The sequence below is a fragment of the Ambystoma mexicanum genome, chromosome 7p (assembly GCF_040938575.1).
Source record: "Ambystoma mexicanum isolate Mex_15411 chromosome 7p, UKY_AmexF1_1, whole genome shotgun sequence".
Lineage (NCBI taxonomy): Eukaryota > Metazoa > Chordata > Amphibia > Caudata > Ambystomatidae > Ambystoma > Ambystoma mexicanum.
The window spans coordinates 932,993,213-933,010,689 of NC_090939.1; the positions used below are offsets into that span (position 1 = coordinate 932,993,213).

A 17,477-nucleotide genomic window follows, 5' to 3' on the forward strand; every position below is an offset into this window, starting at 1 on the left:
TTTTTTCTTACCTCTGTATTCCCCTCACCCCCGAGGGATGTAGTTAATCTGGGACACTGACCGCTTTCTGTCCTTTTGCTGGGCCGGCACTGTCCTGGATTCTCCTCTTGTGATTTTTTTTTTCCGGTTCCCGAACTGGACCATTATCCAGTGGCAAAATTGCTTTTCTTTTTACCTGGGCCGAGGGTATCAGCTCTGACTCAAAGTCTTCGATTGTATATAGACTCATCTCCATTAGATTACCTAATGAATCATTTTCCTCTTCATCTAAAATACTGGATGATTTTCTTTGCATTCGATTAGGGGTCTGTATGACCTTTTTTAACTCTTGGGCTTCTCTACCTGCTACTTTAAGGAAGACTGATTTTGTTTCCTTTATACCGTTTTGTTGGTTTCTTTTTTTCGCGTTGCCCTTTAAGACCTCAATACAGTCTTTCCACAATCCATCCTTTAAACTCCTATGGAGTTTTTGCGAGAATATGCCATATGATGGTTGCTTGCCCTCGTCTGACTCGTGTCTCGTTTTTCTGCCCAGATACTCCGGGATCATTATAACAATATCCTGGCCTGTTGCTGAAGTATAGGAGATGGTGCCATTGGTTCCTTCAAGTACCTGTTGAAACACCCTCCTCGACAATGCTGGTCCAATTACGAGCTCTCTCTCCTTTGGCATTATCGTCACTGACACCTGGTCGGTTTGTGTTTCTGCCGAAAGACAGAGTACCTTTTTAGGTACTCCTAGGAGCTTATCAGTTTGCGAGGCTGTAGTCTTAGATATTAAGTCCTCTTTATCCTGAGGTTTCTCTCCTGTAATAGCCAACACATACCCTTCCAGGTACAATAGTTTTGTATGCATTGCTGCAGTCTGTGATGTATGTATGTTTCAAGGTATCAGACAGTGTCTCCTACAGTTTTCAGAATGGTGCCAGTGCTATTGTGACTGTTGACACATGGTCATTAGATCGAGTTTCTTTGAGGGTGTTTCTTTCTGCGAGTGTACTGGAATTTCACGTATTTGTCTGTTAATCGGCGTCAGCGGCGTCATCCCAAACAATAGACTTTGCTTCCCACTTTGCCTCTTTTTTGATTTTCTCTTCCCTCACTCCTTAATTTCTTTGACTACTTGTTTGGAACACATGCTTTCAACTTCTTTTGCTCGTTTGACTCCACTCGGATCGGGTGGCTTCCATATGGTCTCACTCCACTGTTGGACTTAAATTCTGCAAGAGGGTCCCCCCCCCACCCTAGGATCTTCGCTATTAGTGATAGGTGATTCATGCAGATATTTCTCTCCCAATGCACACTGGGCCTTACATCCATCCTTGTTTTTTTGGGGGATAAGGGCCTCTAAGAGTACGGGTGCTTTTCCACTCTCCATAAGCCCCTCCTCAATTGGGACATTAATTTGTTATTTCCCAAAATGCCATCTTTGTGTTGGCGACTTCAGAAGAACATCAGCGTGGCTGCTTCCTTATATTTTATCAAGTACTGTTTTTTCTGCAACATGCTCAACTTGCAGTGTTTTGAGAACTGGGGAGGTTCCGCTCATATTTACTCCTGTGGATCGTATATCCATGTTGAAAGCTTCAGTTCCTTCAATCAATTCCGCGTCGGCGAGTTCGTTCTCCAAGACTCGTTCCTCTGCTATCAATTTTTTAATTTCTTTTAAGTTTCTGTATTTGATAATACCTTTTTGTTTCTCTGTGGAGAAGGGAATAGATTTATTTTTATAACTTTTGGGCAGCTTCAGATTAGTTACTACTTTCTTTACAGTCTGCTTCCCTGTTCTTTGTTGCGCATTAAATGTTTTATGCCCACTAGGGGAGGATTTTCTTTTGTGCAGTTTTCTGTAATCACTTTCTAATATAGATTTCTCTGTTTCTACTGGTATCCATTTTGGAGCATCAAGTGTATTCTCCGACATTTTACGGGGGATTTCTGCCAGTCTTTTCATTAGATGTTTCATCTCTTTTGTCCATTGTGCTTTCAGTTTGGTGTGCCTCAGAGAAGACTTCACCGTCGCCCGCCCCTTCCCGGACTAGCCCTGAAACAAACGGCTTCTGAGGAAATTCGAGGTCCGCTCCCACCACCCTTCGGTGGACCTCGACATTAACTGTTCGGTTTGAGTCTGAACTGGAAGCGCACAACACCTTCCACCTCCACTCAGCGGTATCCACCTCCGGCGCCCTTGTCATCAGGCTAGCACTGTTAGCAGTCAGTATGCGTGTCGGCTCCTGCTGGAGATCTCCCTATGCCCCACCGCTCATTCAGGGCGCCGGGGAGAGCCACATTTCCCCCATCCCCTCCCTCTGAATCCCAGGGACGAGACTTCCGCTCGGGGATCCATCAAGCATGGGAACGCCCCCTCTCACTGCCGCCGCTCGAAGAGGGTAAGCGTTTTGTTTTTGTTGATTTTCTGATGCCAGTAACTGTCAAAACCGGCATGTCTGGCAGCGAAGTTGTTTCTTCATTTACAAACGCTGTTCTTTCATTCAAAGCGTTTGGGGGGCAGTTTGTTGGAGTACTATGGGGAGGTATTAGTTGAACCCGTCCTCCCTTCTTCCATTCCACATCTCAAAGCCCCAGCCTTACCAACTGCACTCACTGGTGCGGTGCTAGTAACTGCTGTTGTCTTCTCACTCGTTGAGGTTCCACCGGACTCCATTATTCGGTGGCGCCCACTCCGCAGGGCACAGGAATCTTCTTCCATCACGGCCTGTGGCCCGGAGGCCAAGGACTGACAAAGACTGCAGTTCACTCAGAAGTCCACTCCACGTCCGCTCCGCAGACTAAGGCAGTATTTGAAGATTGCTTGTTGGTCCTCCCACAACCAGTACACTGCCAAAAGACTCGGACAGCCAGCAGCAAGCAAAAGGGTTACTACTAAAGACTGCGGTTCACTTAGCAGTCCACTCCGCTCTTTCAATAAAGGAGTTCTATCCACCCGTTATTCTGTAAGGAGTGCTTGGTAATCTCCCAAAAGTATGGAGCAAAGGGGACGGGACGTAAGGGTATAATAAAGTTACTCACCGTAGTGACTACCTTACCCCTAGTCCATAGTCCCCTTTCCTCCATACGCCCGCCTGCCATCTCCTCTAATAAGTATCCTCTATTATTGCTTAAATGGTCTCAGACCTGGCGATAGAAAAGGACTGAAGGGCGATGTGCGGGCGGAGCTAAGGAGGGGTGGGGTTTCGGCCACATGCGGTATCCTGCATTAAAAGAGAAGGACACATTTTCAATTTGATGCTTTTTTACAAAAGTGCTCCGTTCCCGTCCCACTGTAGGGAATGTCCCAAAAGTATGGAGGAAAGGGGACTATGGACTAGGAGTAAGGTAGGAAGGTAGAAAGAGAGATCTCTCCAACATAGGAATCAATTCAAGTCCTTAAAGATTACTATATTTTCACCAGCCTAACCCAAAGACACATTCTTAAAAGAATAGACACTTAAAGGCAAGAAGCTATAGAGTACATCAACAATCCAAGTTACCATTGTTTCTTCATCTCAATGCGCCCCTGTAGAAAAGCAGGATGGAGAGCTCCACAATAATAAAACACAGGTGAGAAGGGAATTCAGCCCTAGAGTTAGAACAGAGGGATTAAGGGAATACACATCTCATGCAGTATTATCTCAGTTTATAGATGTTATAGCATTTCTATTGTTGTCATTGTTTAAACAGAATGAGAATCCTAAAAGCTCCAAGGTATAAGGTCCACATGCTGAGAAGGCTTTACGCTCCCGAGGAGTCCAGGTAAGCGTTACAGGTGGGAGGGATGGGCGATGTCAAGTTGAGTGTTGATTGCACCCAAGTAATATGGGGGTGTACTGTTGTTACAAATTCTGTTTTGACGTTAAGAAATACATTTTTGAAAATTAGTGCAGGCTGCTCCTCGACAACATGTTATTATCCTATCCTTCGTTTGTTCCATTCAAGCTTGGGCCCTAATTTGAACCAGTTATGGCAGAATACATACTAACATTTCATTTATGTCCTTGAACATCCGTGGACTAAATCAACCTATTAAATCACACAAGGTTGTAGCGTACATTAACCGTCAGGCCCCAGAAGTGGTTATGCTCCAGGAGACGCATATCCAGGGGACACCCAATGAAGGGTTTGCTGCTGCTTGGGGGATCTCAGTGGTGTTACACCAACTATTCATCCCAATCCCGAGGAGTAATGACATTAATACACTGCTCTATTTTTTTTTTCTTCTTCAGGAAACCAAACGTAACATTGACCCACAAGGGAGGTATGTCATCCTATGGGGTGAACTGGCTGGAGTTGCAACAACCTTGGTTAATGCTTACGGTCCAAATGTCAACGACCATGACTTGTATGGTCAAGTGTTAGATAACATATCATGTTACTCCTCGGTCCACGAAGCCCACTCCAGGATCGATTATTGGCTGATCCAGACCAATCTGATGCCACAGGTGTAAATGAAAGCAAGATTCTCCCAAGAACAATTTCCGATCACTTCCCCCATCACAGTGAAATACAATTGGACGGACTGACCTCCCCTCGCCCCCTATGGTGAATGCCTCCGGCTTGTCTGGCAGACCCGGTGTTTGCCGAGACGTTACACAATGGGGTCGCAGATTTTTTTTCAAAGGAATGAGGGCCCGGTGCAACTTCACAGCACAATTTGGATAGCTTTTAAAATCTGGGTTAGAGGGGAGGTGATATTGATTTCTTCGGGTCCGCTCAGGGATACTAGACGAGAGCTAAATAGGGTTGAATCAGACATTAGGAAGCTTGAGAACGAATATGGTAGTGCGCTGGACCGTTCGCTACTTGGGCTTATCAAGGGCAACCTTTTGAAATTCAGAGATTTGGCGGCTAGAGAGGCCTGATTGCTGTACTCTCCTATTCATGCGCGGCAGTACGGTGAGGCGGATAGAACGGGCCGACTCCTTGCTAATGCAGTAAGTTCCGAAAAGGGAACTCAACATATTACTGGGATTAGGGGATCCTCTGGGCTCATACTTACATCCACAGAGGCTATACATGGGGAATTCCATAGTTATTATGAAACTCTATATTTTAAAACAGATTGCTGCTCTACCGAAGGACTAGAGAATTATTTGGACGAGATCCCACTCACAGCGCATATTATTTGGTATCATCTCCCAACTTAACCCGCGAGCACAGGCGGTCGCTGCCTCACAGGATGACGAAAAAGGCTTTCTATTCGCTTTCATGGCAGTTTCTATTTGCGGTGCCACGCCGGATGGGACTAGGAATACTTCATTCAATGCATCCAGCTACTATACCCTTCCCCGACTGCCAGGGTTCGCACCAGTGGCACTCTCTCCCCCTCATTCTATTAGGGCACGGCACGAGACAGGGATGTTGGCTGTCCCTGCTAGTGTTGGCACTCACAATTGAGCCCCTCGCTTGAATTTTGCAGCTAAAACGCATTCACCGTGGCCTACACATAGCTGGCCTGCCACATATTATCTCTTTACGCCGATGACACGTTGCTATATATAAGAAACAGGGCATTAAACTTGGCCCCTCTACTTGCAGAGGTTCGTAGGTTCATTACCTATTCAGGCTATCGTATTAATGAATCCAAATCAGAGCCGTTCCCGTTGACCAATATCTCCAACTCTCCGGCAGACCTGACTGGGTTTAGATGGGTCCCTGACTGATTCAAATATCTAGGCATAGTGGTCCCCCGCACGCATCGCTCCCTACTGGCTGGCAATTGTGAGAAATACCTGTAGACGTTAGCGGACAAATTGGGCCTCTGGACCAGACTCCCTATTTCTTTATATGGCAGACTTTCTCTATTGAAAATGATCATGGTCCCCAAATTACTGTATTATTTCACTAATATTCTGGTTTGGCCTGGCTGTGCGTTCTTTGATAGGCTTCGATCCTTAGCGATTGGCTTTGGATGGGGTGCGGGAACCTCGCGGATGCGATGGGAGGGTATGACCAGGCCGTTCGAACAGGGTGGCCTACAGGCCCCTGACTTTGAACTATACTATGAAGTGGCACAAGCACAATTCGCCGGCCACTGTTACTCCTCGCAAGAGAGTCCGATACACATGGGCATTGAGAAATATAGCGCTTCCCAGTAAAACTTGAGCACTATCGTCTTTGCTAACCAACATTCGGGATACATGCACATTTGACCCTGTCCACACAACAGTAAATGCATGGGCTAGGATATTCAAGAGAATAGGTGCCCCCACCCCTTACTTCGGTGCCCTTCCACTATGGAACTGCCCAGGCCTTCCTCCTACATACGTCTAGTCTTAAACAGCTAGTGCGCGCAACTTTGTTTGCTTTAAGAAATTAGTTGGCTGCTAACTGAGACAGTATCCTGAGACCAGTCAGGATTTGAAAAGCGCTTTAAGAAAGATGCAAATCTCAAGTTGCGCTAGCTCTGATCGTTTAGATGAAAAAGAATCAACACAGGTAAGAAGTTAAATATATCAGTTTAATTCACTGATTATTTCATAGTGTGCACAGGTACTGTTTTTCTTGACACTTTGAACCTCAGTTGAATTCACTAAAGGTTCCTGATTGTTCCATTATAGCTAATGATTAAACTTCATGCCAAAAGCAACAATGATAAATTCAGTTGTCAAACTCTGAACCTCGACACGTGTTTCCCCACCTGTCGTGTAAGGCGGTTCTGTTAACTGTTTTGATCAATTGAAGAAAGTCAAAAAGAGCCTCATGTGTTGAATGCCTCGTGGAGACCAGAACGAGGGGTAAGCTGGTATATACACAAATTCAGTTCCCTTTAAAGGAAGATGATGCTTTAGGTGTGGAGCGCGATGGTACGATTGCCACGATGGAGACCTACAGAAAGGTTGCAACCCCGAGGGTACTTTGACTTTACACAATCTTTTTCCTGATGGAGCCTTTGTGTCCCACACAGACTTTGTTGAAAAACTGGGTGGGAGCCCAATTAAATCATTGCAATACTACAGAACGAGAGCTGCGGCCAAGCAGTGCTGGCCATCGTTCCCCATCGAGCCCAGTGAGTGTGAAATCTTGGAGATAGTGATTACTAGTGGGAACCCCGGAGGGCTGGTGTCCAGGCTTTATAGGGCGTGCCAAGCTGCTCAGATACTGCCCCGAGACACCAAGACAAAGTGGGAAACATACTCGAACAGCTCAATAGATGATGCACAGTGGTTCTGCTGGTGCCGACTTACCAAGGAGGTTTCCCTTAACTCCATATATAGGCTCATACAATTCAAGATACGTAACCGCCTACACTACACCCCCACGCGTATCGCTCGATTCTCTCCCGGCGCTGCTGCCAGGTGTGTCAAATGTGGTGCAGATGAGGCCGACTTTTTTCATATGTACTGGGACTGCCCTCGGGTGGCACAGTTCATGCAATTGGTCGCCAATAGCCTACATGAGATCACTGGTGACCCTCCCACATTGTTACCCCTCAAATATTGGTTCAGTGACATTGGCAAGGTGCCTGTTAAAATACAGCGTCTTTTTAACCTAGGTTGTTTGATTGCTAAAAAGTGCATATTAACCCTTTGGAATTCTAAGGTTGCCCCGGATATCTCAATGTGGCTAAGAGAATTGACATATGCTAATGAAAGGGAGTAGGGCTCCATTTCCTTGGTGACACCCGGTTGGAGGCCAAAGGACATTTGGGAGCCATTCCAGGAATACCTACGGAGGCGAAGATTAAACTTGTAAATGCTCTGAGATGAGAAACGTTATGTATCCCAGGCTAACTTCACATTACCTGTATGGATGTCAATTATTATGCTCATGCTTGATGGCAATATACTGTAATGCATATGTGTTTCTGAGGAAGTATGTCTTTCACTGCACTAAATAAAGTTACAAAATAAAAAGACGCTTTGAGGTGGCTGGAGATGGTGGAATACCATAACTTATATATGCTGAACAGACAAACCGAGGGTGACACCTCAGGAAAGAAAACCTCTACAAATGGAATCCAAGAGTCAGCTATTGACTATATTTGGATTTCTAAGAACTACCTGTATAAGATTAAATGTCACAAGTGCTACCCCAAAGATCAAGTGACCATAACATACTGTGGCTAACATGGGCTGGGAAGATGAGTATAAACTCAGGTGACAAAACAGAACCTCTAGAACTAAATCATGGAGGAAACTGACTCAGGTTAAGGAAAACAGACATTCTAGCAGTAACAAACAATTATCGCGACAAAATGAGTAGAGGAATAACAGACACCTCCTACGACTCTCTCTTAAAGGCCTACAAAGTTACTGAAACGGGGATGAAGCTTCCTCTATTAGAATCAAAACATCAATATAGTAACACAGTGGTTAATAAAAGAAAGTAGTTCAGGTGGGAAATAAAACAAATAAAAAAACTAACCACTGACAAACAACCTAGAGCAAATACGCCTAAGTAAAACAAGAAAGCAACAGTATAAAAACTCGGCTTCAGACAACAACGAGATCAAGAACAAGGCGAAACGATGTTGAGAGCAATGGATAACGCAAATACAATAGACATGTGGACAATTATAAATAGCTTGACCCTGAACCAACAGCGTTGTCTTAATAATGGAGTGTGTGAAACAAAATGGATCAATGAGTACTCTGAAGTCTTTAGTAGCTCAGAAAAGGTATACATTGAGCCAAATAACACAAAACAACAATGTTCCTTGAGCATGGAGGCTGGACAAATCGAAAAAAGTTATAAACCTTAAAAATTCCTTGGCTGCGGGGCCCGACGGGCTAAAAAAGCTGGAAGTAAAAAAGGATCCTAAAAGATAGGCAGTGTTGATCACAACTATTATCAAGATCGAGGAATGTAGAGCAATACCAGCATCTTGGACATCAAGTATCACTGTCCCTATCCTTATCTTTAAAAAAAGGCCAACAAGATGATCCATCAAACTATCAGCCGATAGCATTACTCTATGTAATTTGGAAATTGTTCGCCTCAATCCTGCAAACTATTCTTACAAAGTGGGTAGACGAAGCAATGATCACCGACCCACGACAGACAGGATTTACGAAAGGTGCAGGGACAGAGCTGAACTTGTTCATCCGATCAACATTGAAGTTAAATACCATACGAGCTAAAGGCAAACTAAATCTAGCCTTTATAGACCTAAGACAAGCTTTTGATAGGGTGAGCCGACAAACTATGGCTGAAACTACAAATCTGGAACTGTCCTGAAGAGATCTTGCAACCCATTAAAGCCCTTCATGAGAACACAACAATGCGAGTAAGAATAAACCATGAAGGAGCAATTAGCACAGGAAGAGGTGTCAAACAAAGCTGCCCACTTGCAGCGACTCTTTGTTATATATTGCAGACCTCCCAGACGTGTTGAGACAAAGCACTTTCCACCGAAAAGCAACAACAGGGAAATATCTGTACTATCCTACGCTGACGACCTGGTTTTAGTAGACCTCATGGAAATTGGGCTGCAACATCTCCTGGGAAAACCTCAAGAATACATGCAGACTAACGACCTTGTCATAAATACCAACAAATCCAAATTGATGACCATAGGAAACAAACAGAAGACAAACACAAAGGCGTTTGGCAAGTGATTCACTATCTAGGAATAAAATTCAACACAACAATTGCTGAACAGAATTGGGTGAATGACTTTCACTCAAAAGTAAAAATGCATAGTTCGCAAGGTGTGATACTGAACAGAAGATTTGTAAAGTTCTCATTCATGTCACTGTGGTCCTTTTGCATCCATAACGCAATACCTATCCTCACGTATGGAGGGGAAGCCGGCCTAAACATACTATGGACAACTTTAGAAAGTAAGTTCTGGAAACCGATCCTAAAACTTCCAAGGTGCCTCCCAATGGCCGAGCTAGGCTTGCCGTCTCTGTACTCAGGAATAAGATGGAAGCCACTTGCTCTATTAAGAAAAATCACACTGACCGACCCGGTGATCGGCTACAAAATATTAACAACTACTGGGAAAGGAAAGGAAAGAGTGCCGTGTTATTAAACAGTTGGAAAGAAAAATGGAGACAACAGTTGGAACAGCTGGACTCAACAATAGAAGAACTAGTCACTAATCCTGAGAGAGTAAAGGAAAAGTTAAAAAGGGAAGACTGGATAAACACTCGAGAAACAAAACTATCCTACAAATCGCAACAAAATGCAGCAAAGAACATTGAACAAGAGGTACAATACCGCAATACTTTCCCAGTAGATATCATCGGGAAAAGATGCTGTAGATACAGCTAAATGTGTATCCCACATGAGTATCAACATACCAGAGGACATCGGGGAGTGAACAGTCAATGCAAATTTTTTAACACGCAGGAAAATCTGGAAACAGTAATGCATCTACTAATAGAATGTACAGCAGTATCGGCAGATGGAGCACGATTTTTAAATGGGCATTTAGAGCAATTCAAGTAGAAGATGAGTGAAGATTGGTGGAGCAAATTTCTACAAGGAAGAAACTCTGGATTAGTATGTGCAGGAATAAACCTGCTAGACAAACTGATGAGAGATCGAGAAACAACATAAAAGAGCAATAGTCAGGAACGCTGGGTCAAAGAACTGGTGACAGATCCAATTAAAGAATAACACAATACTGACCAGTAGGGACCAGATCACCTGTCTTCTGGGTAGTAAGATTTATCCATCGAAGTAGTTAAGAGACTACAGCCGACTGGCTGACTCAAATTGGACTAAGAACTCTAATGTGTAAAATGTTTTTTAATTAAACTAAATCCCAATAAAAAAAATATGTATATAAAAGAGAAGCGGATTACTGATGAAAAGTGTGAGTCGGACCCACACCCAAATACTGAATCAATTAAGGAAGTCCTGGCAGGAGATTAAACCAGGCATACAGCAGGTCTGGGACCACACCAAAGTAACCAAACAAAGTCCTGGTAGAAGAGCAAACCAGGCCTTCTGAGTGTCTGGGACCCACACCCACATACTGAACCAGTTAAAGTCCTGGCAGGGGAGTAAACCAAGTAGATGGTGAGTCTGGTAACGGTATGCAACATTGCTGAACTGTGAGAAAGTCAAGAATGCTCTGAGGAAGAAACATCTCTCTTGAGCCTGAGAGTTCTAAAATCTGTGAACTGTGGAAAAGCTGAGAAAGCTCGGGGGAGGAGGCATACCTCCGAAGCATGTGACCTGTGGAACTGTGAACCCCTCAGGGGAATGGTCATAACCCTTTAGATTGTGAAATGGCATAATCCAAAGGGAGTTCAAGAGGGAGAACTTTTATCTTGAGCTGCTGGATTGCGTAAACAGGAAGAAACTCTGGGGAAGAGTCAACCCCCTTGAGATTTTGAGATTGTGGAGTATGTTAATGTGACATTGAGTAACATTGAAAAGCCAGAGAAATCCAGGTGAAGGGAAGACTCCCTTATCACTGGTAGAACCTTGTTGGTCTCTTTTACACTTTAGAGCTTTATGTGGAAACTTTGGAAAGAAGCTGCAGGTGATCAGCTAAAAGATATTCACCCCCCACCCACCCTTCATGTTATATTAAGTTCAGTGTGTGAGTGCCAGGTTAGAATTATGGACACAGGACATATAACTTTTTGTTTTGGGCATTCTGTCAGATGTTTCTTAGTTTTGTTGAGGAAGGGAAACCCGTCCTAGAGTTGGGGATAGGTAGGATTCCCCAAAAACTCTTCTATTTTATCAATAAAAGTATTTAACAAACATCACAAATTCTACTGTGTCTGAGTCTTACTACTGATACCTTACAGTCTACAGTTTGTCTGATGCATTTGGAGGATGTTGATATTTGCGGTCACAAGTCACTCTAGCTGATATGGATGAGGAGGCTGCTTTAGGTTAGTGTTTACAGAGATAATACAAAGATATCTGTGGTGATTTTTGCAGACAAGAAGTACCACGAACTCTGCATGTGGGTCTGTTACAGATGTCCTGTCGAAGCATTTGTGTCCAAATGGGTAGCCTTCCAGTCCATGGTCCTAGGAAGCTTAGGCCGGGACTGTGATACTTAACTCGATTTTAGAGGTGCAGCATTCTGTTTGTTGACTTTTGGTGTGGTTATTCAATTTCTATATTGGTTGCTTGGTTGGCATCCGTGTAGGTTGTGTGTGAGCATAGAGGGTAAGGAGGTTGGAGGTTAATGCATCCTTCTAACTGTAAACATGGCAACATATCCGTAGCAGGCTCCTACAACTAAAACACTTTTGAGAAGATGTTAGGGAGAATTCCCTGTTTAGGCTGAATTTACTAACCTAGTGAGTCCCCCAGCAGCTTTGCTGGATTTTTGGGGTTTATTTTTTTCTCCTGCCAAGAGTGAGACTTTTTTACCCTCACTCTTGGACATGACTTGAGTGTTTTTGTGACTTGCTATGTGCTTTCTGCCTAACAGGAGATATATACCAAGGCATCCTGGAAGGGGCTGGAATCTCTGGAACTGAACAGTGTGCAGCGACTGGTCCTTTGTGAGAGAAGTGTAACACAGATGGTGCTACTAGAAGTTTAGGGTGACTCAGAGTAAATATGATGGACACATATTTTCATTGCTGATATTCATCAAAGCAAAACAGGATTAACCGGTCTGATGGACTGGGCAGATCTAACCCCACTTTAGTCAGTTGGAAGGTACTTATGGACAGTGCAGTGAGCCTGGAATTGATATTTTACAACAATAGAGGCTGTCCCGATATAAATTACAATATTCATAGTAAATGGTGAAAGCCGATAACATTTTCGGAATGCTTAGTAGTGGGTTTGAGGGCTCATGGTCTGTGAAGATAAGATGATGCATGTTGCACACTCAAGAGCCGGCCGGGAAATAGTACATGTAGAATGGGAGGTTGTGGAGACTGGCCTTGCAGAGCTAATGGATGGACACTGCTATTATGCCGATGTGGAACTAGCTGAACAGCTTGTTGAGGAGTGGAGTAGGGTGATTGACAAGTCGTCGTTTCGGCGCAAGATCCGTGAACATACTTTTAATGGCCACTTATACATGTATGAGAACATTTTGCCAGATATGTATTGATGTGGCTAATGGTCAGAATGGCCATTTATTCTGAAAATATAATAACAGATATATAATAGAGACAAGAATTGTAGAGTAGATGTTTCATTTGACCTGGAGGGTCTACTACATGTCTATACTCGTGGTCATGCTCTCCCTTCCTCCAGCAGCTGGGTAGTTTGAAATCAGTCTGAACGCATTGGGAACTAGTGCAAGCATTGATGAGTACAGAAAGATTACCTTTATCGTTAATCAGGTACACATAATACTTGTTTCCCTTATATTGCAACTATCCAACCATCCCATTTGACAAATGCTGAGTCATATTTGGTGTAGAAACGTGGGAAATTAGTGGTGGATGTGTCAAGCAAGGAGTAGAATGAACGGGGCATCTTGTAAAGAAAAACACTTTCCACTCCAACTGGTTACAGAAGCGAGGCACCCAATATGTTGTGAAAGAGGCAGATAAAATCCCAAATCCCATTAAGGTAATTTTTCCATATTTTTCAGATTGACTGTGTGATTATGACGTCTCCGGGCCTGATTCCTAGCTCCAGTTAAAATTAAAAAACCGTAATTTGATGACACTTATTTGTTCCCTATTCTATATAAATGTTCGCACATAATATGGGGCAAATTACAAAAGTGTCGTTCCATCACGGAATTACACTTTTCTTATTTTACACGGAGCTCAGAATCTGGCCCCTAGTTTCCAAACATCAAACTATTTCATTGTGGAGAAATTGGTTTCATAATTAAATTTCCACTCATATTGCTTAGTACTTGCAGCATATTGTTTTTTTTATGGGGGAATATATATTTGCTTGTTTTCAGACTGAAAGTAACATTTGTTAATTTTTGCTTTTAAGTGTTTCACAGCACATGCGTTTTCTACACTTAATTATAAAGTTAAAATCCAACACACTTTGAACTATAGTATTGGTGAACGAATAGACTGAGCATGAGACAAATACCAATTGTACCGGGGCCTTTCAAGTTATAAAAGCACTTGTACTTCAAAACGAACATGCTAGCAATTCAAATTAAATCTGTTTCTTTAGCACTGAAAATCAAGAACAGAGGGTTAGTCTATTTAGTGAAGGCGCTTAAAGTGGGCTCCCTGTGTCCTGATGCTGTGACTGCATCACCCCATGTCTTTGACCACAAACACCTTTAAGCAAATAGTAAATTATCTCATGTAAGGGGTATCACCTTCTATTGCTCTAATTCAATAATGTTTGTGTTTCTGCATAGTTGTGCTTTCCAGTGATGAGGAAGATCGATCATCTACAGACTTTGAAAATACAGACAGTTTGCATTATCCTATTATTCAGGATCGCTTGACCGACCAAAAGGAAACCGAGTTGAACTCAAAACCTCCTTTGTCTGAAACATCCAAGGATGGGGAAAATAAGATGGCTGAACAGTCTATGGTATTGTATTTGTATCCGGCTCACAATCACAGAGTGCTTGAATGAACTTTTGAGAGAAATAAACTGTCTTTTTTGTGTTCAGGATTTACAATGCAGAAATCTCACATAGAACCACAATTGTATGTATTACCTCTCCATTTTCAGTTGTCCTAGTTTAATCTGTGATCCCTTCTTATTTTGTCTGGGTTTCTCTCCAGCTTCCCTGGTTTGCAGCTGTAGTGATGCAATGTGATTGATGATCTGGCAGCATGATTAAGCATTCAATGGCTTGAATAGAGGGGTACCTAGAATGGCATTTAGCTGTTTCCCCTCTTCTTAACATCTTGACACTGCAGACATGTTCTCTGTGCCTCTTGTTCCCTGATAAGCTCACATGAAAAATATAGTTGCCTTTAACTACAAGATATATTGGGCTATTGTGTGTGCATCTTATGTAATTATTCCAGGGACATTGATTTATCTTGACTCTCATGAGAAAGGTAGCAATGTTGCCTGTCCATTGGGTACTTTATTTGTGCCAACATTTAAGTGTAAGGATATTTTGTGTGTGTGTGTATGCATCTACAAAATCTTATGTAATGTAAACTGAGCTGGCAAGCACCAGACCTCTGTATAACAAGAGGATACAGTAATATGATGTATATGATATGGAGAAATTGGATACAGGCAGGAGGTTCATGTTGGGGTGGGAATACGGGACCCAGTAATCGGTTGGGGAGTTTCTGACGATTTTCAGTCAATGAGGGATGTTCTTTGAAGTGTTGGTTCTTCAGCAATATTTTGAGACTAGGCAGAATGTTGTTCTAGGATTATAGTTTGAGAAGACTTGCTTCGTGTTATTTTCCTTTTTGTAGTTCTTGGTTTGCATTTGTGTGGTGTCTAAGCTTCTGGTGTTGCAGTGGCCTCCAAAGATTGTCAGTTGAAGCGAGATATCGAGATGCTCAAATAAAAACACATATCTGTGACACTTAAATTTAGGTAGCATTTACGTTCGACATTACTGGGCATCTGTAGCTACATTTGTAGCATTACCTGCTGAAAAATGGTTCAGGTATTTCCTGTGTACATTGTGGATTCACTTCCAGTTTGGCAAAAGTCCTTCAGTGATGATTTCTGCGACTAGTATATTTTGTTGGCACTTCACAGAACACCAGAGATTACTTCAAGAAAGTTCCCCGATACTGAACTGCTTGCTATAGCCATGAACTTTTGTACAGAAGTAGTAGCCCCAATTGCAAACTAATGCCACAAATGGTGTAATTGTTGGATATGAAAAAAAACAAGGCAAATGCTTCTAGGTTGGTAGGAAAGTTTTCTTTGGATGATGATCTTCATTTGTTTTATATATATTTTAATTCTTTAAACCTTTAGTATTTTAAGAGATGATGTAGTCGGTGTAAATCTACATAATGCCTTAATTTAAACTTTAAGGCTCTGTGCAGTTTTAGTACGTTACAGGCATGTGGTGTTATGCATCATATTTTTATTTTATTTGGTTGCTTGGCTGTCAAAGTATACATCTTACACATTGACTATTAAAGCTTGGTTGGGGAGGATGTTCTAAAATTATTCCTTTATTTTATAGAGACCAGATGAACCGCTTCAGATTACAGAGATGGGAGTGATAGCCACAAATAATGATGAAAATATTAGCCCTATTTTGGAAGTTGAGTTTAGGATGGTCTATATTGGGAGAAGAAAAGCAAGATCGAAAGGCTGTGTTAAGGTATGTGCATTTTCCTGAATGAATGTGATGACCATTCTTTTTAAAGTTTTATAACCTCTGAAACTGTTTCCTCTATCTGAATGTCCTTGCAGCGCAAATCCATTTTAATGCAGTTTCCTTAGCATCCTATGTTTAGTCATTTCATTATTTAAATTATTTATAGTTAAACAAATGCTCATTGGGGGCATAGCCAATGGCAGAATGGAGAGGATGTGAGCCATGTGTCTTCTCCACCTAGCTCCAATTCCTTCTGAAAAATATCTTGATCTTCATGGAGGATAGATTCCACCATTATTATTGCGGTATGGGAGCATCTGAATGCCCTCCCCCTGTTCCCAATTTGCACCCCACCGCTAGTAACATGACTGAGCCAGATGATCAAGACTGCAGAAGGGAAGGTGATGCGTCCCTAGTGTCAATCGTCAAATAAGGGGAACATGTTCATCGGGCCCTGTATATGAGCAAGTTGTTGGCCCTGCCAATCTAGATGACGTCCACACAAACACACGGTCTTTGGAGATGTGCTGTAGTAAGAGGCCATGACTTCTGAAGGAGCATATCAAAATAGCATGCATATTGGTGCTGCTGTCTGTCTGGGCCTGCTCTCAGAAGTTGGAGGGGCAAGGGTGGGCTTGCCGATTCTGCCCAAGAATAGACCTCACTGTCCCTAGGTGCTGAAACCTGGAGAAGGCTAGAGGGTTGAAGAAATCAATAATGCGCATTGCGAGAGGCATGGAAATGGTGAAAGCCCCGCCGGAGCGACCTAGGGAGAAGCAGTCAAACTCTTGCTGGCCTTGATGATTGACTCCTGGGAAAGACATTTAGGGACACCGCTCTGTGGAAAGAGACCCAGAAGCTCTGAGGTGCATTCTGAGAGGACCTGTGAAACCTATAAAGTGCAAAGAGGTGAGGCAATCTTTTAACTGTTAAATCCTTTGAGGTGCAAAGCACACCAGGTATAAGACCCCCAGAGAGTGTTGTTCCACGCATCCCCTTCTTGAGAGTGACCAGATTCCTATTCCCTAACTATAAATCTGTTCATTTCTGAAGCAGTCACCCACTACTTACAGAGATTAACCGGAAACCTTTCAGTAGGCGCATTACCATTGGCTGTTGTAAGAGGCAAGTTTAGAAAATCTTCCCAAGGCATTAAGATGGATAAATACACTTTGTGGCTCTGTCAACAAGAAGCCCGGCTAATTAAAAAAAAAAAACTAACTTTAACTAAGTAAAACCAGGATGGCACAAACTCCTCCAGAACCAACCATGTCTCAAATGTTGCAATAGGCGAGCCAAGAATCTCTCTACGGGGGGGTTGTGTCCAGCATGCAAGCTGCGAGGACGTGAGTCC

The 17,477-nt window shown here is 42.9% G+C and overlaps 1 protein-coding gene across 9 annotated transcripts in view; it reads left to right on the forward strand.

Annotated features, from left to right (window-relative positions):
- Positions 1-17,477, forward strand: part of SENP7 (SUMO specific peptidase 7) — a 1,759,378-nt gene that overhangs the window by 522,305 nt on the left and 1,219,596 nt on the right. For all 9 annotated transcript variants that reach the window (XM_069637251.1, XM_069637256.1, XM_069637257.1 and 6 more), the window contains 2 exons: positions 14,222-14,400; positions 15,986-16,126. In XM_069637251.1, the coding sequence (XP_069493352.1) occupies positions 14,222-14,400; positions 15,986-16,126 (320 nt within the window). The remainder of the gene's footprint in view (positions 1-14,221; positions 14,401-15,985; positions 16,127-17,477) is intronic.